The sequence below is a fragment of the Chamaea fasciata genome, unplaced genomic scaffold (assembly GCF_029207755.1).
Source record: "Chamaea fasciata isolate MVZ Bird 193981 ecotype frontalis unplaced genomic scaffold, bChaFas1.0.hap1 SCAF_4, whole genome shotgun sequence".
Lineage (NCBI taxonomy): Eukaryota > Metazoa > Chordata > Aves > Passeriformes > Sylviidae > Chamaea > Chamaea fasciata.
The window spans coordinates 73,749,458-73,774,881 of record NW_027094089.1 but is presented as its reverse complement, the minus strand read 5'-3'; the positions used below and the strand labels follow the sequence as shown (position 1 = coordinate 73,774,881).

The window sequence follows — 25,424 nt, the reverse complement described above, 5'->3', positions numbered from 1 at the left end:
ATCTAAATGAGAAACAGTGTACATTGGTCATGTACACTGGTGAACTGTCAGTTGTACAGACAGAAAACAAGCTGGATTCTACCGCAAGCATTACTGACGAGCTTAATTAGATGTGGGTATTTCCAGAGAATCAGGAGAGTGTTAAAAAAAACCAACCAAACACACACACTAAAAAACCCACCACAAAACAAGAAGTGATCCTAAGGATGTTTAAGAGAAACAGACATAAGTCTTGCCACAAATGCAAATATTGCCAAGGTACTACTCCAAATACTCATCTGGATCAGAAGTGGCACTAACTTTAGAATGGAGGCTGCAGAAAGGATTTCCAGACACTGCCAACGAGCAAACCCCAGCTGGCATGGGACAACACTTGTACCATTGTGCAACAGAGAGTATCTGATGCAGACACATCAGTTACTGCAGTGCCTCCTCTAGACTCTAATTTATTACTGATGTGCTGGGTACATCCCCTCCAGCAACAACTCCACTTCAACCATGCTTTGCCCAGCTGCAAACATTCAGTTGCCTCAAATGAATGAGAAGACAGTAAGTTTCCCTGCAGTTCCAGAGACTGACACTTGCCAAATTATTATGCAAAAAAAAGATAAAATCACTACTAGACTTTAGTGCTGGATGCAGATGAAAACTGTGGGACTGTTCTACGGTTCCGAAAGAAAATGCTCTTGTTTGTTTCCTGCTGTGAACAATTGTGCTCTGGCTTTGCACTCCACTAAAAGGATGCCACCTTCAAGCTAAAGGTGCCTACATCTCAGTGCACTGTGAAGTAGCCCAACATAACACTAAATTGGTAGAATGCTCAATGATACTTCAGCTAATAAAAGACAAGAGGACCTTAATACTCAAAATGGGGAAAAAAATCATTGCATAACAAAAAAATACAAGCTCAAATAACTATGCTTATTTCCCCTTCATCCACTGGTGATTTTTGAAATCTTATGGTTGCCAGTCTTCAGTTTTATAGCATTAAAAATAAAATACTAGATTTTTAGATTACTGCCCTAAAAAGGAAAATTAGTTGCCAAAGGCAAAATTAGTTTGCCTGCCCAAAAATTAGTTGCCTATGCAATGTTTTAGCCAACTGTAACAGAAAAGAAGGAGGAATAAGCATCTCCTTTCTCTGTAAAGTTTGTCTATTCTGTATTTTTTTACTGCCTGTGTACTGCCTAATTCATTGTGTCACCTGTGCACACAGAGAATGAACTTCTGCTCTTTGAATAGTTCTTCCCTATAACAAGATAGAAAAGGAAAGGATGCTTCTTCCAGTGCAAAAATTGAAACTGCAAAAAGCATAGGGAACATCTGATTTGGGAGGTCAATGATCATATTTAAATTGAACCATGCATCTGAGGATCTTCCTAGAGTGCAGTCAGGACGTGTTTTCTAACTTTTTTCTCTCAAATCCAAGGACTAGATAGTTTCAACATTAAAAACACCTGAAAAAAAAAATCCCCACCCATAGACAAGATTCTCAGAAAATGTCGTGATTCTAGCTTCATAAAAAATACCAGATATTGGCAATATCTGGCAATAAAATTATGGAATCTAGTACCACTAACATGGGTGCTGACAGTTTTTGAACAGCAAACTGGTTCCTGCCACAAAGAAGGCACAGCATGCACTGGAAGCCTTGTACTATGAACAATAAGGCATACTCAAGAAATCAGTCTGATTCACTGGGCTGTGAAGAGTGGGGATTTTAGCCTCCTAGAACCTTTACATCATGAGCTAATTATGAAGAAGGAGAGGTGAGGCAATCCTCCATTACATTGGAAGTAAACAGAAGATTCTAAAATGGCTTTATCCATGTCCAGCCAAGTGTCTCCTGAACTCCTCGGCAACAGCACAGCAGCCTTTAATAACTTAAAATTTTGTTCATTTAGGGTCAGAAATATTCCTGGTGGATATAGAGCCGACACTTCAGATCATGAGCCATCTACTGCTTTTCCTATCTCCCAGGTCAGAATTTGATCTCTTTTCTGAATCTTCTAGTGAACCTGAGTACAAAATTTTCATGCATGGACTTCACACGAACTTACCAGTTTGCTGGGATAGCACTAGACTGTGTGACAAACTACATTATAAATCTAAGAAACCAGAGAGGACTGAGCATCTATCACTACACATTCTTCACCTCTATCCATCTGCCAAGCAGAGTTCAACTAACAGTCTCTTTGCCATTTTCTTACCTCTTCTAAGAATATTTTCATAGTGGCAAATATATTTCTAAAGGATAAAGCAAGATGGCCTTTGAAACACAAACATTTAAGATGACTGCAAAACATTAGCCAAAGAAAAGAGATAAAAATCAAATGGTGTGACAGCCACTTCTCCAGAGATGCTTCACACATGATGCTATTCCTCATACTTAAACTGGCAAAGGAGATATCCTTTAATGTAGACAAGTCCTTGGCTTAAGTAAGATATTTTCCTTTCTTGCCTATTATTCCATCCCTTCACACTGCTTGCATCAGACCATGACACCAGATAAAAGAATAAGTAACAAACAGCTGACTGTGGCCAGAAGCAGAGAAAGAAAGAGGCTGCTGGGGGTACTGATACAGCTCCCACAGACAGAGGCTCGCACCTCTGCAGGATACATCAATGCAGGCACACCAATCAGCCCTTCAAGCTCTAACATCCTGCTTTTAAAATCCAAGGCAGAATCAAAAAGAATGCCCTCCAACAGGATATGTTGGTCCAGTATTGCACATTAAAATATCTTTTCCATAACACTGACAGCTGACAACGACATACAGAATTTTCTTTGCACTACAAAAGAAGCCCCAAAAAAACAACACTGCAAAACAGGTCACTACAGAACTGACTAACTGAAGAAAACAAATCTCCCAAATCAGCTATACATTCAGAGAACAACTGCTTACCTGTGCACTCTTCGACTGTGTCTCCAGTTTCAGGTGACTGTGTGACCTCTGTGGGTCTTGTAGCCATTATATAGTCACTGAAACAGAGATGAAAGCATCAGTTAAATTTTAGTCCATCTCCCCAGCAGAATATGGTCCCACCCAGCATGAAGAAAGAACACAGCTGAATCCTTTCTACAACTATATGCCCGAATGGTTATCAGAAACATGCCTTGCACACTTTTTTGCACTTTGGCCACAGAACTTTTTGCTTTTCAGAGACACTTATTTCACCAGTCACAACTAACAATCCAGTCTAATCATTGCCAGCACCTTTCTCTTGTTAGAAGACCAGAATCAAAGCTTGCTTTCAGGAGGGATGTCATTACACTTGCTCAGCAAACAGTGTAATGCTTCCCAGTCTTAGAATAATGAACCTTTGCTAGAGAGTGACAGCTCCACACTACTGTAAAAAACATAAGTAAGTGCTCAGCTGCCCAGGGTTCATGCATTGCTGTCCTCACAGCAGGCACCAGTCTAGTCTGTCATCATTATTAAAACCAGTTAAGCATCAGCACTGAAACATCATTCCAGGCTATGCTACATGTGTGGAAACCAATAGATCAAATTAATTTTGGATCCAGTGCAATCAGCTTTTAACCACAAGCTCTGAAACCTTATCGCCAGCAGGGCTATTGATCAACCAAATTAGCTGATGGCATCATCTTCCTCCCTGATGAAAACAGAAGTTCAGCCTAGTTTTAAGATCATTCAGTGTTAACTGGCTCCACTTTGTATTTTCCAAATGGGTGTCTGTCACAGACAAAGGAATGAAGCAGCAGACCACAAGAGTTACAGTAGAAATGTCAAGCAACAATGGAAATGTGACAGTTTAGCAGGGCAGCTCATAAATACTGTCCTTTGTTCTGCAAGATACCTCAGTGATACTTTATATAATGAGAGGTTCCCATATGCCGTCAGGACTCAAAGAGTAAGAAATATTTACAACCAAATCGTGCTCCCTTTTCTGCATAGATCACATCTAACGATTTGGCACATTTAAGTGGTGTGACAATACAGCCAAGTCAAGTATCTCAAAAGCAAACAAGACTGTGATTCTGTACTGATCTGGCCAAGCACTAAAGTCTTCCATTTCTTCTGTATCACCCACATACTCCAAAATCTGTCATACCCAAAAGCACGGGACCCTTCTATGAGCCCACATCCTCAGACAGCCTTAAAAGATAAGGTGCACAAAATCAGAGGGAGAGGCGTCTGTCAGAGAAAAGAAAGGAGCAGCTCACAGAGGTAAAACACGCAGGGCTCCTGTGAAAAAAGAGGCCATGAAGTTAAGCATTCCCTGCACTGGCCACACAGACATGTAAACTGTCAAGCTGCCGAACTGTGGGCAGGAATAAGGGTGGTATGAAAGAGAAGCAAAGTGCAGCCAAACAGATCCCCTGTGAGCACTGGGCACAGGAGAGCATTGACACAATGTAGTTCCAAATAATCTCACTTCAACTTGTTAAAAAAACAATTAAAAAGTCATTGCAACAACCAGGACTGATTACATCTTTTCTAACTGACATGCACTGAGGTTGTTCTTGAAACAATTGTCAGACAGTATTGACAAGCAATAAAAAATAAGATTTCCTGGATGTTCATAACCATTCGAATTTTATCCTTTTCTCCCCTTATCCCATCAATTATCTGTGAAAATATTTGCATTTCCTGCATACTTTCTTTAAAGCAGTCATCAGTAGACATTCTTATAGACTCTTTATATTAAAAAGAAATTTGATTCCAATTTTTTCTCTCAACTTCATACACCATGCATACTGTGTTAGATTTTTCTGAGGTAAAGGGAAAAGCATTTGAAATAAGATATCAAGACAGCATTCAACAAATTTACAAGGACAAACTGATAAGTCTCCAGACTTAAGTTTATTTTCACAGAATGTGAGTGGACCTGGCATGTGGCTCATCTAGACCTCTAACTTCTGCTTCACCCACCTTCAATTAAACCAAAGCAAGAGAAAATTGATGCTTTCAGATCCAGCTTTGTTTGCATTAGTTCAACATTTATGTAACTCACTCAAGCATCCCAGCTGCTCACTCAGAATCCTTCCAGCCTTTGAAGGTATTTTGACTACAGTGTTTATTATAATTGCAAGCATATATTTCCAATTGGTATATCTTTCATACAAGTAAAACTGCAACTGCAAAGCAGTTAAGCTCTGAGGCAATTTCTTCACAGTCAAATCAGCTCCAGCATTAACTCAGTTTTATAGCCGAGTTCTCTGGGGGACATGGAGCTCAACTGTCAATTACAAGGGTGCCACATTCAGGACCTAATGGTTTGGTGCCTTTGAATATCTCATCACTTTTTTTCCAGTGAACTGAACATCACAGATTTTCTCAAGCTTTGAGTTAATTGAAGTAGCTGAATCACAGGAAAAAACCCATATAATATATGATGCATATATTCCACCAGCAGAGTGGAGGTTCCATCATTAAAAACCTGACAACATACCTGGAGGAAAGTTAGCAATTAGATGGCATTTAGACTTCGAATTCTGGTGGCAGTGAATTGTGCTTTACAGAGAACAGTTAACAAATGCTCTGAGCAACAACCCTAGCCTGGGGATCAGTGTAATGGAGAAAAAGAGGACAAAAACCCTTCAATACAAACACATGTGAGAGCACAGGCATTAACCAATCGAACCTCCAGATATTCACTACTTACAGGCCTTAATAACAGCAGACAGACACAGTGTCAGGATGTATCAATACCATGTACATCCAGTTCAATCAGCTGTACTAACACCCTGTGAGCTCTCCCAGAGCATTACACCATTAAAGACAAAATTTCAAACAAATGCCATCTGTATATTGATTTTCAGTGATAAAAATATCAGGTTAAATAAAAAGCCTTTTAGAGCAGCATTTCTGATACTCTTGAGGTGCTACAGGACAGGTGGGAGAAGATGCTCTCGGAGGGATGCAGGAGACTTCTCCTCAGTGTGGGAGCAGGGACAGACATGGCCAGCGGAGACAGGAGAGCTGCCAAGTCACAGCTACTGTTTGCTTCTCACTAAAAGTGGAACAGTGGGCACATTTCCCCAGTCTACAGCTTTCTAATATGTTCTTATTCCTGTCTCAAACAGTATTTGCAATCCCTGCATATGCACAGATCTCCTGCTGCAGAGGTACAGGGCACACAAGATGTTGAATCTCTCCCACACCCCTCAAAAGCCAGAGTTGGCCAGGGCCAGTAAGTCCACTGCATCAATTCCTGTGTAGGGCCATGGAAAAGACTGAAAGTTTACCAAAAGCACTGAGTTTGCCTCTCCCTGCACAGGGTGATGGACTGGATCACCACAACTGTGAAATAATTAACTACTTGCAAAGACTGGCTTCCTATGGAGATGCAATCACAAAATAATACTGACATTATCAGACCCTCTTTGCACTGCTAGGGTGTACTTTAAAGCCACTAAACTCCTACAGACTTGTAGGGTTTGCTTTACCTTCAAAACAGACAATGGAACTTAGCGGTCACCTTGATACTCACCTGGTTTGATGTTTTAGATCTAGGCTCTCTGTTACCCCATACAAAATTTCCATGGATAACCCTACTGTGTTGCATTCATTTGGAGCTCTTCAACTCATTACGGGGGACTAATGAGTCCGAAAAGTAAAAAGAAATCTCCAGGAAGAGGAGAAATGTCCTTGTCTCCCCTTTACAAACTGAACCAACTGGACAAATATTTGGAGAACTCTATAGGAGGGCAGTGATAAAAGAAAATAAAGCTCCAGGATGGTGTTCTGACCATTTGTTTGGCGAGCTGAACACAAGACATAATACGTACATGGGGGGGTAGAGGGGTGGGAGAATGCTAAATGAATAAAAGACAATTCCCTTTCACCGCTTGGTTTGTGTGTTTAAGGACTCCTGGGATGTCAGCATTGTACAGGACTCAAGTTTCCTGCATTCAACAAAGGTCCAAGACAAACGCTTTCTGCTCAGCCTCAGAAAAGGAGCACAGCCTCCTTACTGTCTCTCCAGTGGAGCAGACGACTTGGAGACTGCACAGCAAGCAAGCTCCTACCCCACCTTTAGTGTTTCTTCAGCTTCAGTCCCATGGCTCTGCATAAGCATTCCAGAAGGCCTTATGATAGAGAGATCAAAGAAGATGTTGAACCCTGAACAGCCTCTTTCTTATCAAATAAATGCTCGAGGAAATAAAGCCTCAAGAATGCGAGGCACTGCATTCAGTTAGCATCTTCATAGCCTATAGAAAACAGACAGTGGCAAGCAGCCAAGAGGAAGAGGTGAAATTTTTGCCTGGAGCTTTTAAAGACCGATTTCCTCCATGCTACTAAAATTATTTGAAATCAAGCTTATGCTCCAGATTTCAGGACACACACTTTTCACAGCAAGATGCATCAGCACAGAGAAATGGATCCTGTGGACCTCATCTGGTCCTTCAGGTCACCACCCTGTAGGCAGCCTCCCCCAGAACACATTTCAAGCTATTGCAGGACCTCAGAGAAAGGCCCTTTATTTCTCCTGAAAACCAAGGCTCAAAAAAACACACAATGCAGGATGGTTTAATATTCAGATTACATTCTGCACCGAAAGGTGACTAAGAGGTTAAATTTTCTTCTCTCTTATTAAAGCACATTAGAGGACCTTGTTCTGACAAAATGTGGTTGATGGTCTTCCTCTCTGGGAACCCGACATGCTATCAGTGAACTCATTAATTCAATGACAGCTACGTGAAGTAAAGCTTACCTTCTGCAACTCCACAGAACAGGATTTCACAGTCAATCATACAGCAATAGCCAGCAAGATTTCTATTCAATTTTCACGTCCCTTGAGCATATCAGAAACTCAGCAACCAAAGCTCCCTTTGCTCTCCATGAGATGCGTGACCTGCACTTCAAGGCCCACGGTCACAGAATATGCTGAACAGCGTGGGATTCCACAAACAGCTTTGCTGAAACAGGGTACAAGCCAACATGACAGGGGGAACCAGGACCTGACCTTGTACAGCAGATCCCATTGTGCTCTTCTACAATGTAGTGTTTCTAGGATGAAATTCCAGGGTTTTTTGCCAGTCCCCATCTGGTATCTTCCATGGGGTGCCATGTTTTATTGTAGGTATAAAAGAATAGCACAAACAGCAGTTTACACCAGGATTCTTGCTACATTCTCCACTGGTAATAGTGAGGGGAAGAGTTTATAAAGTTCATGAATATTGATTTTGTAATTTTCACGGAAGGAGGCATAGTTAGAGAAAGTTTAAGGTCCTTTTCCAAGGATCACAAATAACAAATACAGCAGTAGTACCCACCAGGAAGTCTGGATAAGCATGTAGATAATACTTAATATCAATAAAATATTCTCCCAGAATCAAGCAGAGGGTCGTAACTCCCCATAGCAACAGACAACATGCAGCTGCTAACCTGGACAAGATATCCAGAGCAAACAACCAACCACATGGAGAGATCTGCCCACAGATCTCACACTTTGCATTCAGACAATGCCCCCAACCCTGCTCTCTCCCCCACCTTACCTCCTCTGTGAAGACTCACCAGAAGACAGGTCCCAATGTGCTGAACTCTTGTTAGCTACAATCTGCTTTGAGGAGCCTCTGCCTGACAGCAATTCTGAAGGATTTCTGCTGTTCAACAGTGCCTGAAGCATTATGTCCTGCCCTCCTAGTGAGTGTGTGTGTAACACTAATGGAAAGCAGCTGGTGGGCTGAAGCAGACTTTAAAAAAAAAAGTAAGAGGAGGAAATGCCTTTCATACAGTCACAGAGACTCATTCTGTAATTGTGTGAGAAGCCAAGAGGATAAGAAGGGGGAAGGGCAAATGGGAAAAATTCATAAGCAGTCTATTACCAGTCCAAAAGCTGAGAGATTCAATGCCTCCTGCAGTGCTGCCCCATCTCCCCAGGCTCCCTCCCTGCACTCCTGCCATTTATTGATTTACCAGGAGACAACTGTGTGCCTGCATGTGGGGACTGGACTGTAGCACAGACCTGGTACCATAAACCTGAGGCAGGTACCAGCAGTAGGACAGCTCTAGGTTTGTACTCAGGCTCAGGAGGCCAAGCTGAAGTCCCTGAAGCTACCAGAGCTTTGCAACACTTGGCACCCACACCAGACAGATTAACTTGGTTTGGTGCCACTTCAAGCTGCCCTCATGCACCTAATTACTCTGCTGTGCTTATTAGCACGATCTTGGGTAGCTGTGCAAGATCTCTGCTGGAAGTTTTGTCGGCTCAGACAATAGAGCAGATATCTCTGTTAGCCAAAGCCAAGGAAAATGGTTCTTGATAGCCCATCCCTAATAACAATTTATCACGGAGATTTTACAGTGCATTTGAGGGTCAGTACCAATCAGGAGAAATGTGACCGAAATTTGCCCAAGTCAAGACTGGCAAAGACAGTCATGATCTAAGCCACAGCAAGATTTTGGCCCGAGGCTGTCTCCCTTTTAAAGGAATGGACATTAAATGATCCAGTTAAATTCCACCATTTGGCATTAGTATAGGAGTAAGCTTTTCTCATGTAGTAATTCTTATCCTTTACACTAACACACTGGGGAAATTTCAGGGAACAGCTGGAATGAAGCTCTTCTCCCAGTCTTCCTAAAAAGAAGAAAAAGAATAGCAAAGTCTTCCAGCAACCACACTAAAGGAACCAGTTGCCAGCAGTAGGAGACACTCTCAGATCCACTTGACATGGATACATTTGAAGTAGTTGCGGAGGAGGAGGAACACGCATTTAAAGATCAACAGGGATGCAACCAAAGGCTGCCTTTGCCAGTTCGGGAGCTACTCCCAGTGTGCATTACTGCCTTTGGAAATGGTTTCAAGGCAAAGCAACAGGAAATGTCAAGCCACTATCACTGAACAGCAGACATGCCTTATGCCAGCAGAGTCAAAATGTCAGAGAGTCAAGTATGGGAATAAAAGCCAAGCTTACTGCCCCTGCCTCTCCAAGTGGCAAATTCAACAACTAAGTGTTATCTTCCATCCCAGATCTGACGGTGGCCATATTTAGCCACTGTTTGCTAGCTTGTGTATGTGCTTTTTACTGCCTCTCCGAATTCCTAATTAATTTTATTTCACCTGAAGCCTTCAAGCATAAAGTTGGATGACTGGGATCTGACCTGTGGTGTGCAGAGCCCTTGGAGTCTATGGGCTGCTTTGTCGGGGTCAGCAAAAGGTGGCAAAGGAAAGAGGTTTGCCATCAGCTGGCTTCAACCTGCTCTACAGGGCCTTGAAAGACTGTGAGCCTGAGAGAACTTCATGGAAAATGCCAATATCTGCAAACTCTGATGGTGACAAGTATTAGTTTAGACAGCAAAATCTGTGAGACAGAGCTTGTCTTTTAAATGTATTTCAGCAGATGGAGACTATTGGGCTGGGACTTGGGTAAATTCACTAGTTTTCCTGGTTCTATCATTGAATAACAGGGCAAATTACTGGATTTCTAACAAGAGCCGAGTTAATTATCACTCAGCCATGAGTTTCTTTACCTGTGGAAACACAGTAACCACACTGAAGCCCTGGAAAGCATAATGAGTCCTATGGAAGAGTTAAGTATCACCTCTGCTGCAGGAGGCCAGCGTGCTGGAACCATATGGACTGGCACAAGTGCCAGAACAACACAGAACGTAAATTTAAAAAAAAACCCATAAAATTTCACAAGAGCAATCTGCATATCTGCCATGGCTCCTTATTTGAGTCATGGTGATTTCCAATATGTTATTCTCAGAAACTGGGAAGAATCATTACATCCTGGGCCTGAAAGAAAAGAGACTGCAGGCATTTTTACCAAACTAAGCTGTCTGACTATTGCAGGAAAAATGAGGCTGAAACAACAGAGAACTAAACACCAGAAATGAAACATGGAATTTTAAACTGTATCTAAAGCTTTCTCTTTTTAAAAGGTTTTTTCGAAACAGTCACTTATCCCTCAATTTTTGGTTAAAAAGCAGTTTAAAGATGGGGAGAAAAAAATCTTCAGATAAGATGAAATTCTCAGGACAAGAGACAATAAAGACATTTAATGGCTAAGAATTCAAAGTGCACTTAAAAAAAAAAAAGGCAGGGAGACAAACAGAAACTTTTGGGACAAACTGTTACGAATTTTCACTCTGAAGATCAAAATGCCACAAAGCCAGTCAGCCATGTTTGGCCATAAAGAAGCAAATAAAATGCAGGCTTTGTGGTCTCAGAAGCTGCCTTTGGCAGGAAGTTCAGGAAATCTCTCTTCATGTGGAGTCCCAAAACCTATTTGTCAGTATCTACTGCCTGTACACACAACAAATGAAAACAAGGCCAGCTCCTTCCTATGTTGAAACACACTGGGTCTGGCTGGCTAACCGAGTTCCCACTGCCCCTGGGCATTTCTGCAGTCCAGAGCCCATTTTGACTCCTGATCAAGGAAGGCCAGAGGCAGCCTCAGTGCTTGCAAAGGGGCTCTTCTGCAGCAGTGTGTGAAGTTTGATGATTTCCCTCCCTTCTTCTATTCTAAAGAAAACCTCCTGCTGTCCCTGCTCTGCTCTCCCAACTGCTCTCTCTAGAGTCTTGAGTTAGGCAGCTCCTGAAGTACAATTGGTCTTGAAGCACATGGAGAACTGTTGGAGCCAAGGGAGATCATTCATGTGCCCAAAGCAGCTCCTGAGTCATTTCTGTCCCAATGGCAACAACTGACCTTTCGCTCCAGTACGAGCAACTACTAAAAAGGGATCCTACTTCTCTGGGATTCCAGACACAAATACCTCTCTAAAACAGGATCATCTGAAATAAGATTATCTGAGCTAATGCTGTTTTGCATCAATGGGGTATCAAGCTGAATTCAACTGTATTTTAAGGCAGTGGTACAGTAGCATTGGGGAGCACAGATGGTACATGACAACAGAAAAACTCAGGAGTGTGACAGCAAAGACAACAAGAACTGCAAGATGGGGTAGTAACTAGCAGGCACATGGGGAGGAGAATCAAATGGGGACAGACATTCTGTAAGATCTTCACAGGCCAAGGCTGCAAGAAAGGAAGCAGTAAGACAATTTGCATATTTTTTAATTTAAGCTTTTGAAACATTCTTTTCACTAAACTGAAATGATGGAAAGCAGTTTGACTGCTAGAGTGAACCAGCAAACAATTCTTCCACACCTCTGTCAAGTCTGCATTTCTCCATGTACACAGACAGCTTGATGGTTACCACAATGTCTCCATCCTAATTCTGAGCTAGACCACTCAAATACATCTCATTTACATCAGAACTACTGTGTGGATCACAAGTGCCATGTTAGATAAGTGATACCTGGAAGCCCCAGCAGAAATCCAGAGTTACGTATTTCTGAGAATGTATAAGCATAAATGAAGTCATCATGAATAAATGTCAAGCATTTAGTTCACAAATTAACATCAGATCCTTGAATCTCAGAGGCCAAAAGGAACAACCACCACAAAATTCTGAAGCTGGAAGGCCACCTTGGCTCTGGATGGATGGTTAGAAAGCAAGATTGGGCAGCTTTGTCTGGACAGCCAAGTTTCCCTGCTCTGATTGAGAGTGTTACAATTCCCTCTAAGAGCACCCTAGTCTGGGCTGAAGTGGAGTTAATTTTCATCATAGCAGCTGGTATAGAGCTGTGGTTTGGTTTTGTGCTTGAAACAGTGTTGATAACTCAGAGATGCTTCCTTTAGCACTAAGCAGGTCTTACCCAGAGCCTTTTCTGCTCCTCATCCGACCCCACCAGTGAGGAGGCTGGGGTTGAATGAGGACCTGGGAGGGGACAGAGCCAGGACAGCTGATTCCAACTGACCCAAGGGATATCCCAGACCACACGACCTCATGCCCAGCATATAAATCTAGAGGAGAAGGAGGAAGGAGGGACATTTGGAGGCATGGTGTTTGTCTCCCTGTCACTATTACATGTGATGGAGCCCTGCTGTTCTAGGGATGCTGAGCACCTGCCTGCCCTGGGGAAGTGGGGAATAAATTCTTTGTTTTGCTTTGCTTGTGTGCATGACCTTTGCTTTACCTATTAAATTGTCTTGATTTCAACCCATGAGTTTTCTCACATTTTCCCTGGTATTCTCTCTCCAGTCCCACCAGGGAGTGGCTGTTGTAGGGCTTAACTTCTGGGGTTAAAGCACAACAGTCACAAAGATACTAACATGCCATAGCATGGAGATAGGATACAACAGAGCACAGAATGTCTTGGCACCTGTACACTTATCCAAATGTTGCAGCACACGCAGCTACAACAATACAGCTAAAGAAATGAATAATGATGTGTGTGGGCCAGATCACACCCTTTTCACACACACTCTGTTGGAAACCTTGGGCTGTTGGCACAACCTTGACTATTGGGCACAGTGACGAGCAGTGACAGCTCAGCATCTGCAAGCAAAATCAGACAGGATATCAGCTGGCTGAGTGGTTTTTTTTCTTTGTTTATACAGTGACTCCTCCAATGGAGTGGGAGGCCATCTGCTAACTTGAAAAAAATCATTAAGAATAAAATAACATGATAAACAAAATAAAATAAGAGAGTTTTCAGTTAGTATTTGTTGTATTCAAAATAATACATAAAACTACTTAATCCATAATAGTTTTACCAACCTTGAGACTCTAACAGATGTAATGCAGAACTGTAAGCTTGAATCACATTTGTGTAGAACACCTTTTGCTCACCTGTTTTCTTACAGCAGGAAAAAACTGGGAGTGGAAGGAAATCAACCTTGGAATTACCTTGGGGTTTTTTTCTGTTTCCCCATGGACAGACTTATCTCAGATTTTCTCAAATCTGGCTGGTAATCAGCTCTAGCTGCCCTACACCAGCTCAGGTAGGTCATCTACTGGAAATACAACTTGAACCCACTGCATTTTTGTCCCTTAAATCATCAGATTTCAGCTTTTACATCCAATTCTACACCTCACATCACAGCAGATGTGAAAGCCTAAAACTTTGTAGGCCTCTGCACAAGTAGAAAATGACAAATTAATCTCTCCAGTTAGCTCTAGGGGTACAAAGCTAGACACTTGGAGCAGCAGAAGTTTCTGTCTTAGAAGAGAACACAAGCGTAAATTTTGACAAGATGTTTTCATGGCTCAGTCTGCCAAAATAATGCAAACAAAAAAACCTGACAGTCAGATGATGCAGAAGAGTGACACTCACATTCAGCAGATTGTTTCAACCCAAGCTTCTGCTCCCCTGCAAGTGATGTAGGACAGGCAGCATTAGAGGTCAATTTGTCAGCATATCTGCCAAATACTCAGAACCTTGGTGATAGCAAAAGGGCTGTTCTACTGAAACCAAATAAACAGGCCTGCTTGAAATTCCTCTGCCTACAGCCAGCAAACACACTGTACCACTGTGGCTGCTAAAACAAACACCATCCAGAGAGAAGCATGACCAGAATGAGGAGATGGGAGTGACTCACTGGTGTATTAAGCCAGAACTGAACTTCTTGCACAAAGATGAGTCAAACAGAATGAATCACAAAGAGAAATAGTTGATTATTTTGTTAATAATATAGCACCATTGTACTAACGGTGCCCAGCTGCCTGCAGTGCCATGGCTCTGACACCTCCTAACTGCTTTTGTTCACCCTCTCTGCTTTTTTTGAATAAGAAGAGATGACTTAAGCAGCTATACATTTAATACTGGGCAGAGCACTGAATGAGTCCTGTGGGCTGAAGACAAAATGCTCACAAATGTCCAAACACTGTGTAATTGCCAAATACAGGAACATGCTCATAGGGTGTGTGCTGAAAGATTCCTCCAAGAGACTCACCACACCTGAGGAGTCTTTTCACCTCAGCTCACGCTCTGTGATTTGGCCTTAGTGGGGAGAGCTCTCCACTTTCCATAAAAGCTGTTTCTTGAAACTCATCCAAGGATTGTCTCTGCACAGGTGAACTTGCATTGCTGGGTAGAAATCACCTATCATACTCAGGTATTTTCATCTTTAAATCCCCCAACACTGAAAACTGTCAAGGAGTGCTTCTTGCTCTCGTTGTGAATTAATTTGCTAAAGTGATGTACAATAAAAAGACATGTAAACAGACATATTTCAGAATACCAAAGTGTTTATGGGAAGCATTTCATCTCTCCTGAATTCATCAGCCACACAGACAGATCCCAGCTCACCAGAGGGGCAGTGACTCTGCCACAGCTCCCACAAAGCCTGCACTGATCCCAAAGTTGCACAGCCTTCTGACAGCTGACAGCTGAGCCCACGGACCACGGCTGAGCCGAGATGATGCTGGGGGATACCACAGGCAGCGATGGCCAGGGAACTCAGTGTGTGGCTTTAAACAGTACTGGAGAGATGCTTCATGTCTGAAACTGTGCCAAAGAGCAAAGCATCATTCCTGCAGTCAGTCAGCAACGCAGCTCCTCAGCCCCCGTGACAATTACATGCCTCCAGAAAGGGAGAGAGGCCACAGGACGCAAACGAGCTGCTGACAGAGAAGAACCAACAGGCTCAAACTGCCCCAGCTCCCACGTGTCAAGTTGCTACTCCAGTAGCAGTTGGTGGAGCTTTAAACCCCTTCCAATCCACTTGTCACTGGCCAAGCTGAAACAGCAGCTGCTTGCTGTGGATCACACAAACAAGTTAAAGTTTTAAAAATTGTAACTAGCCTCAAGAACAAAGGCATTTTTAGGATTTCCACTGTCCCATATGAGCCCTTTCAACAAGAAGGCTGGGGTAAAGGTGCAGGGGCAGTGAACAGACAGCTTATCCAGGTGGACAGTTCTGTACCATCTTTGGAATAAGCCTGGTAATCACCACAATCTCTTCCTGACCCCTATCTGAACAGGCAACAATACAAAATACAGCAACAGCACCTAACCCAGAAAACATATTTTACTCAATTTCATGGTCTTAACATCATTTTAGATTGGCAATTGCTTTCATCTCAAACAGTCTAGAAATATATTGAAAATTCTACTGATGTATCCCTTGATCAACTTGCTTTACCCAAATGCTGAACTTCTTTGCGGGATAAAAGTGCACATCAGCATTTTTTAAAAATCATAAAATACAGGATAAGAACACAATACCCCACTGCAAGTGCAAAGCTTGGCAAAGCAGAAGACATTCAAGTTGAAATGCCCATAATTCTGGGACTGTTTGTGAAAGGCATCATGAAATCCTGAGCGACCACATTAAATACAGTTAAATACATTTTCTTATAGTCTGCTAGAGAAACCAGTCTGAGGTGGCACATAAAGCCTTCAGCTGAACATTTTATATAGCTTCTAACACACTATATTTGTCTTTGGAAATTGGCAGTTTGCATTGACCCTCAGTGAACATTACTATTCAAGCAACCACATTTTCAGCTCATAACAACATACTTGGCTAGTCCCAAAAACTGAGGAGCATATGCAAAGATTCCTCAACAGGCTTTAGGAAGCTTTATCATATCTGTTCAGATTTTTTTTTTTTCCTGGCACAATGCTTGGAGCAAGAAAACAACAGAACTCTGCAACAAGTGTGATGAGCTATAAACTTAGCAGAACAATTCAAGATTACTCAGTTTGTATATGCTGGTTATAGAGAAATATGAAAGCAATCTAGACATTTTATTTCAGTGAAGTAGCAGCCAAGATTGCGACTGTGATGAAGAATTACCTGGATTATGCTTTGGGTTCTTTTTTATCATTTCATAAGAGGACATTAACAAAGCACAGGGACAAGACTATGTGTACAAAGATCAGATTCAGCCACACATTATCACAGTTAACCAAGGCAGAGCCTTTGCTTCCCCTTGTAACATATGGGGGAGTGGGATAAATGCGACAGCAGCACAAGGGAGCACCACCTAAAGCAGCTTTTAAAACACTCCAGGTGCTTTAGCTATACTCAGCAGCTCAAAGTCCTGGAGGAAACCCTTACCCAAAGTCCATGGCAGGTTTCTTTGCAGGTACTGAGCTCTAGGTCTCTTTGGCCACATTCTAACTGGTATCCAAGCCAACTGCTTAAAGCATAAAAGTAATTTCATTCCAGAAGAGCTTTCATTCAGAAAGCAAACTAACTCCTACAGGTCAAATGACCATGTGAGAATTTGGGGAAGTCATTCCAATGACACATTTGTCCAGAAAGACAAATACTTCATGTTAAACTTCAAACAAATTTCATTGAAAATTAATCTCAGGCTAAAAACATCACTATTATTGCAACTGGTGTCTCGAACTCATTTGAACTTAATTTGGCCGACAACCACAGCCAAATCAGCATATAAAATTTAAGAAGACTGCAAAGGGTTAGTAGTTGCATTAATTCACCTGGGAACTCATCATAGGGCTGAAATAACAGGCTGAGAAATATAACCTGTGTATATATATCAGGTGTAGAGACCTAACTGAAGAATATCAAGAAAGAAGAATCTGTAGAAGAAAAAAAAAACTGTTCCTACTAAGTCAGGCAGGAAGGAAGAGATGGTTTACCACATGTAAAAAAGCTTCATCTATCCAGCCTTTATAGCCTCTCTCTGAATTTCAATATTGTGCATTAGGTTCTGAAGGATTGCGGGGGCGGGGGGGGGGAGGATCAAACAATATAAATTTACTACTTTTTGTCAAGTCAAGTGCAAATACACCTACCTTCACCAGGACTCACTCATAGCCCTTTGGCTAATTCTGATGGCACAGTCTCTCTTTATCTGAAGCAAACTTCTCTGCCAAATATTAATTCCCCGTTAAAAATTTCAGAGGAGGAAAGGAGTCAATACAGGATGGAAATGCAAACTGAAATCCAGTAGGAATGGTGTGCCTTTGAAAAGACACATTTCCACCAGAGTGATGTGAGACAAACTGCTGGTGTGAAGGATACAACCTTTGGGAGAAGGAAAAAGAGTCAGTTGCCAGCTCCACTTTTGAACTGTTTTCCTCCCTCTGCTATGCAGGACTTACCCACACATTTAACTATCAGAATTCACATCTTAAACCTCTAGACACAATTTCAGTTGCCTTCCACTGTGCATGATCCCTGTCTGTAATCTCTCACCGGGTGCAAGAATAGAGCCCTCTGCAGTCTGCTGGTGCAAAACATGATCAAAACACTCCTCAGGTTTGGCAGCAGGAAATCTTGTTCCATTCCTTAGCAGGGAGAATGTCAAAACAAAATGCATCTTCATGGTGGTTTAAAGCACAAATACTAACATGGATTCTCTCATTCTCTTTTCCCTTGATAGTCTACTCCAACAGAACATGCCAGTGAAGAAATAAAAAATAATTCTTTTAAATACAACCAAATCTCTCAACAGGGAGCAATTACAGAAACAAACTTCAGATTTCTTAGAGAAAAACTGAGCTCATCAAGTTCTTAAAAGAGCACTTACTGCCAGACTTCTAGCTGAACATTTTTTAAAAGCCAATGTGAATTTCTATATTTCTTCTTTTGATGTGTTAATATAAATACAATGTAGCTAGTCACTAGGGAAGAGGGCATTTTCCCTCTTGCTACAATTAAACAGGAAAAGGTCCTTATTTCCTATCTAATACTTCATGTTTATACCTCTGAAGGAGAAAAAAAAAACCATGACCAATTTTCACCAAACTTATATTTTAGCCAGGACTTATTTTTTGCACTTTCATGCTCAGGCTGGTACTTCAGACCTAAGGCACAACCACTTCGTTCAACGCTGCAGCTGCAACACAACAAAGACAGAATTTCAAAGCACCCACTAGCCTCAGCTCCCTTTGGGAAGGTGGAGGGGAGGGCTCAGCATGGCACTTACTTTTTACTTTTCAGGCACCCGTAGAACCCAGCCATGGTGCTTCCCGGGAGGCGTGTGTGCATTTAATTCATCCCTGTGTGTGTGGATGCCAGCACAGGGATTCTGCCACCGCGCAGCACTCCATGTGCGCACGGGAACACCAGCGCGCCGCGACAATTCCTGGCCAGATAAAGTTCCCGATCTGAGGCGCTCAGACTCTGCTGAACTGGGTCCAAGGAGGGCTGTGCCTGCTCCATAAATGGTTATGAATTGTTAACTCCCCCTTTCCCTGTCTCCTTCCAGCCCTTGGTACGCACAGCATCCAAAGTGTAAAATACCATATGGCATTTGATTCCGTCTCCCTGTGGGACTAATGAGAGGCTTGGTTGTAATTAGGATGTGAAGAAGCCCTGAGGAGATTAATTGTTATTGTTATTTTTCAGACACAGGAAAGCTACCCAAAATGCTTGCAACATCTTTGAAATAATGACTAAAAACTGTAGTTATTCTCCAGCACAAAAGGGGTGCACAGGATCTATCAGAACAGGCGTTATCCCAATACACCCTAAATCGCAATCTATTCTAACAAGCTATTCTGCACATTAACAAGAAAGAAAGAAAGAAAAAAAAAAAAACAACAACAACACCAAACAACTGCATCCCTGCAATATTGGAGGTCAGGCAAAAAGCTCTAGAGTCTGAATTAGCCAGCACGCCCATATGACAGAATTTACTGCCTGGTGATGACCTCTGACAATATACCAACAATTGTTACTCACTGTCACAACTAAGGAGGCACTCACTGCATGTGGAAACTGGTTAATGCTGGGGATCATAAACCTCAAGGAGCCTAATTCACAGGGGTGACCCAAGTCCTGGGGACAACATAGCTGTACACATTTCTGGCATTACACTGCATTAAATTCATATGGAAATGAACTTGCATCATGGCTATCAAGGGCCTCTGCTGAGGTAAAAGCAGAGAAGAGGCAAGACATTGCTTGTGCTGCCTGCACACAGGGAGGGAGCAGCAGCAGCAGCCAGTGCCACAGCATGAGCCTGCTCCTGCATGGCTTGCTAAGAATATCAGCTCCTGATTAAAAATTGCATGGATATTTAAAAGGAGGAGGTTCATAACTCTCTTAATAGCAAGGCAAAGATTTACAGTCATTCCTAGCAGATCAGAAGAAAACCACATTTATTTGTGTTTCTCAGCTGGTACCTAGTGTTTGAATACTTGGGTCTGGCAAGCCAGTAGGAGGGAGTATAATTACATATTTCTATATAAGTTTTTAAAGACATTTAGTAGAAATACCAGATCTACAGTGGAGAAGTCCTTTGGAATACTTGGAAAACATACTTTATTTTAATACCTTTCTCAAAAGAGACACATATAGTTTGAGAAATAGATCTCTGGTGAGGAGTTCCATAAGTGGCTCAGTTGCAGCAGTTTTCTAATAGTGCAGGAGTTTGACATCTGAATGGGCAACTCAGTTTCTCAATCTTCTGTAAAGGCCCCTACACAAAGGAAAGCTGTCACACAAATAATAGATAACAACAAGTGCAAGGGCCATCACAAACACAAAACAAATCATACTCTAGTCGAGTTTCCCACTTAGCTGGAAAGCAAAAGCCTCTATAAGCAGCCAACTTCAATGCCCTCCAGAGAGAGCATTTGCACTTGCAGACCAAAGCTAACCTCAAGCAGATATAATACATTTTCTGTCTCTTGGGAAAAGACAAAGCAGTAAAAATACAGTAGCACTAGTTGAAGTTTTGCACAAACAAGTTTCACTGTTGGGTATTACTGCACTTGTCACGATGACTTCACACTGAACTCTTAATCCCAGCAGAAAAAGCATCACTAGAGAGCATTAATCTCCATCCATCAGACAAAGCCCACAGGAAAAAAAAATGCAAAATCAAGGCTTCAGTTATTGGGCAACCAGTACCAGGAAGGAATTCCTGGAGATTACGGGAGAAATCTTCTGACTGGCATAATGCACAAAACCTTGGATGTAGGACTGCATCTGAAATCTGCCTGGCTTTTTGTTCAGAAAAATACTGCCCACAGAAACATATATAGTACAGTAAGAAATTAAGGAGACCTCATGAGAAATTCATATTTATACTTAAAATCAAGAAAGGTCAAATGGCCTTCCAGTGGGAAAATACAATCCCTAAAGTTAGTGGAAGGGTGCAATCCTGATGACTTTGGAAAAATTTAATCACTTTAACTGGCGTAGAACACAGCCTGGAAGCTTCAAAAAATCAGTGTTTTTTTTCTAATTAAAGCATATTTCCTGCCTCCAAACCTCCTCAGATGGCTTGCCTTTAGAATATGCTTCCTTTCAATATGTTTTTTTTCTTTCATGCATTTTTTTCTTGAAGTTACTTACCTGAACATGCAAAACCTCATCTGTTGGCTTCCATTTAGGTCAAACATAGATCTGTTCCTAGCAACTAACTGTTTAGCAACACACATTGCACCATCTCAAACCCCCTTACTTTCCAAGAAGCACAGACTAGTAAACAGTAATTAAAAATAATTATCCCACCTCAGGATTTAATATTTTTTGATTCTCTATCTTCATATCACCCTCCAAGGCACTTCATGCTGGATTTATTATTCACTGCTCTGCCTCTTTATCACTAGCATGGCTTCAAATGGCTACACACTGAGCATTTTGGGTACAGCCCTGAAATCTTAGATGTTGATAAACATCACGGCTCTGTGTCCACAGGAAAATCAGTGCAAGCAAGCAGGTATGTGCTGTACCTTCTCTGACAGCCAGACACCACTGCACTGATATTTGCTCCTCACTTGTCAAGTGGTAAAGTGAACAGGCTGCTCTGCTGCTAGTTAATTAATTGAAGCTGCTTTCAGCTGGGAGGTAGATGAACACCAAATACCCACAGGCTTTGCCAAAGCAAAGATGGTTCTTCAAAGATAGAGAAGACAGAAAGTTTAAACACCTGAAATTTCAATCAGATCTGGATTTCCTCTAAAGTTTGTGGCTTGGCTAGATTGAAATAGCCCAGTCTAGGCCTCTTTTGATTTGAACATCATGGCTTTCTTCAAACTCACTGTCATGGCTTTCCCTCAACAGCCCAACATTGCACCAGCCCCCTGCACATCCAAATCATTGCACATTCAAATCACTGCACATCCAAATCTTCCCTGCTTCCCCTACAGGGAGAAAAAGCAGTCCCAGGGGCAGCCTACCCTCCCACAGTGGTACCAGCAGCAAGCTCGCAGCTCCTGGTACACTTCCCAACAAGTTTCTTAATTTCTCCAAAGGGAATGAGGGAGGCAAGACTGAGCTAGGTCCAGCCACCCAAGCATTGAGAAATCTTTGCACCAAAAAACAGCTCCTAAAATCATCAAACTATTTGTTCCACATGCACTGTCACTTGAGTCATTGCAAAAAAGTCCTCTTCAACTTAAGTAACCAACAACAACTACTAATGCAGTAGAGGAAACTCAAATACACATATATTATTAAAAATACCCAGGGTACATGCCAACAGCCTGAGAGCAGAGGTTTTAGGAGCTATACACACAGGCTGCAATCCGGAATAAGTTTCATGTCCCACAGAGCCACTGTGTCTCTTGCAGCTTCTTGCCGCTGGAACCCTAAGGGCTAACCACATCCTTGCCTCCCCACCTCACTGACTGCAAACACACTTTGCCAAAGGCTCATCCAAAGCCGGCTTGCCTGGCATCGAGACACACAGGGCACAGCAGCAGGAACAGACCAGATGTCACACAGTTCGGAAATCACACGTTTCACAAACTGTGTTCAAACAGGCGTGTTTGGTTTACATTTCTTAAAATTTATTTTCCGAAAAGGACAGAAGTTTCATTTGAGCATTTCACTAAACAAATTTAGAAATAGGAGTAAAAATCCTACACCAAACTGGTAGACGGTAGCATTTCAGATTACAGGTATATTTTGATGTTGCTGAACTGACTTCTTCTTAGCAAGGTAAATGTCACATTGTGATATGGTGAGCCATCGTGTACTGATCCTTGAGCCACTTGGATTTTATGTCATGAAAATTCTGTGTGTTCCTTACAAGCAAGTCGCATTCTTACCCCCAGCAACACTTTGCAACTGTGTGCCAATATAAATGCGGCTCTCAAGAAATACTTTGCTGAAGGAGAAGAAATGGATTCAGCTTTCTTAAATTCCCAGGCTGGCAAATTGGCCAGGCTTAGAAATTCTCTGTGAAAACTCTTCACTTCCAAAGAAACAACTAAACACGCATCACTGTTAAAAGACGCACTATCAGAGCTTTAAACAAACAGGGTTAGAAACAAACACACTAGTCTGTAGACAACAAAGAAGTGGAGATAAGAGGATTTCTGCCTTGCAGAGTTTATACATCCATCTGTGATTAATATTATGAGGAAAATGAGGGTCAAAGCCTATCTCTGAAACTGAAAGTAGAGGGTGTAGTCAGAGGCATCCAACTATGCACTATTTCAGCTTTTTATTTATGCATTTACTTATATATATATGAATTAATTCTTCATGCCAGAAGAATTTGCTATGATATTTGCTCTGGAGTCTAATTACTCTATGCTGCTCTAATTATGTGTGTTTTCACACTTTGTGTACAATGTGTGGGATCTGGGGGATTTTTGTTGTTGTCAATCCCTGTTACAGGGACTTCCTGCAATCTCCTTCAATAATGAGAATATTTCAAAGACCACAGCAATAATATAATCTCTTTGATTCCAGTGTTTGATAATTCTGAGTCTTCATTGTTCCTGGAAGTTCATCACAAACACACTGTCTTCTTCTCTGAGGAAGAAGAGAAGAAAAACTGTGGTATAGGACATTCAGTGCATTACTGAATCCTAAAATATGACCAGAAAAATATTGGCACTCAAAATCTATCCTTTGTGTCCCCACAGCCAAATGTAAACTCTTCCTGGATTAACTGGAGATGAAGGTCAGGCCATGTGTCATTCAAAAGGTAATTTCCCCTAGATTTGCAACACAATCACAGATGTAACCTCAGACTTCAGTGGGAGAAAATATCAATTGCCTAAAAAATAATACAAATCCAGAGATAGAACTGCTGGTTTGACATTTTACAATCTACGAGGATTTATTTGGATATAAATATGTTGTTTATTTTTAGATAAGTAACAGCATCCCTGTATATACAGACCAGGATGTGCTGTCTCTCACATCTCTGCTTTTTTCATCCAGGACCATAAATCTAAAATCTTTTAAAGAATCTGAATGAAAAACAGATTACTTTTGACACAGTGGAAGAGCTGGTTTCCTGTGAAAATACTAGCATGGTCAATATTTTATATACTGGGAAACTGTGGTTCTTTTGTCCTAGATGGGTTAGTGCAGAAGCTGAACAAAGGAGCTCTATTTCTGCACATTCTGACTTAAGAAAATACCATGCTAAAGAATATTAGGTTCCAACAACACAACTTTTCCTTCTCAGTGTCCAGGCAGGCACCAATACACAAGACCATCTGGAAAGAAATGTGAGAACACAGTATGTAGCTACAGGCACATGGATCAGTGCCTGGTCTAAATGTTGAACATCAGAGGTAACAGTTACTGAGTCTAAACAAATACCCTGAGATGATGTGAATAATGAATTGAGTTTTCTACACGCCGTTCTTCCCGAACTCCCCTCTAGGGATAGATCCATATAATGCCCTTCAAATACTCCTGCCAAGATCCCTTGGAGACAGATCAGACCAACGCTGCCACTAATGTCTGTGTTGTGAACAGTAATCAAGTTTAATGACTTCCCATGTATATTAGTTTAACACTAATGTAGGCCCACCTCTTCCACAGAGTTACTTCTGATTCGTTTGTCCAGGTATAAGCAAGATGAGAACCAGGGACTCACACATCTGAAATAATATTCCTAAAACATCAACATCCTGAATTCCAGCTGCAACTGAAATAAAACTTCAAAAGCGAAGGTCATCTCTGATACCATCTCAGTGACTGTCGACTGAAGCAACAATACAGGAAATCACAGAAGCACAGCTCTGGGGAAAAGGCTGTCTGACTCCAATGCCTGCAAACACAAGGCTAAAGATAAGATGACCATTAACCTTCAGAGAAGGGCAGGGAAGTCCCAGAACGTCCTGCCTGCAGGCTTTATTGCTCTAAGGGGAAATAAACAGAAAAATAAAACTCAAAACTGCATACTCTTGACATTTAACTCAAATGAGTACACAATGGTAACATAGTGTTTTCTCTGTTACCTTTCCACTGTATAAAGGCATGAATACAGTACCTGGTTCATTCCCCAGTCAGCAAAATAAGTGAAAATATTGAGTAATAATAAATTTATTCCTACCACTTGATATCTGTGAGATATCAGACCTGTGTCCCTCTGTACAGAATATATTATTCCATACTGTGGAAAGAGTGGGGAGAACTGAGGACAGGTAATTCAGTGACTATTCCAGAATCCATAAACTGCAACTGAACTCAAAAGTTCCTGGTGACTGAAACTGTATTTTAGAGTCTTTCCCCATGCTTCCTTGCTCAATAAGGACAGCCAGAAAGAATCTACAAGAATAGGCACCCTATAAATATCCAAGATAACTTTAAGTTCACTAGCCAGCCTTCAGCCATGGGAACTCTTACAGGAATATTGGCATCAAAATGCTGAGTTAAATTAGAAATCAGTGACTGCACAACAAGATTTGATCCCACATATCAAGAGTTTTAAAATCATCACATAATAAAAAATACCTCATACTGAGCCAATTTCACCA

General features: G+C 41.7%; 1 protein-coding gene across 3 annotated transcripts in view; it reads right to left on the bottom strand.

The window, feature by feature from the left end:
• KIAA1210 (KIAA1210 ortholog) overlaps nucleotides 1–18,824 on the bottom strand; it is a 39,873-nt gene extending 21,049 nt beyond the window's left edge. For 2 of the 3 annotated variants that reach the window (XM_066182031.1, XM_066182032.1), the window contains exons 1-2: nucleotides 18,671–18,824; nucleotides 2,907–2,983 (exon numbers count right to left, since the gene is read on the bottom strand). In XM_066182031.1, coding sequence (XP_066038128.1) covers nucleotides 2,907–2,983; nucleotides 18,671–18,732 — 139 coding nt within the window. In that variant the 5' untranslated portion in view covers nucleotides 18,733–18,824. Of the gene's footprint in view, nucleotides 1–2,906; nucleotides 2,984–17,534; nucleotides 17,552–18,670 lie in introns of those variants that run through there. The other variant, XM_066182033.1, reaches the window with a different exon arrangement.
• Nucleotides 18,825–25,424: the final 6,600 nt, after the last annotated feature.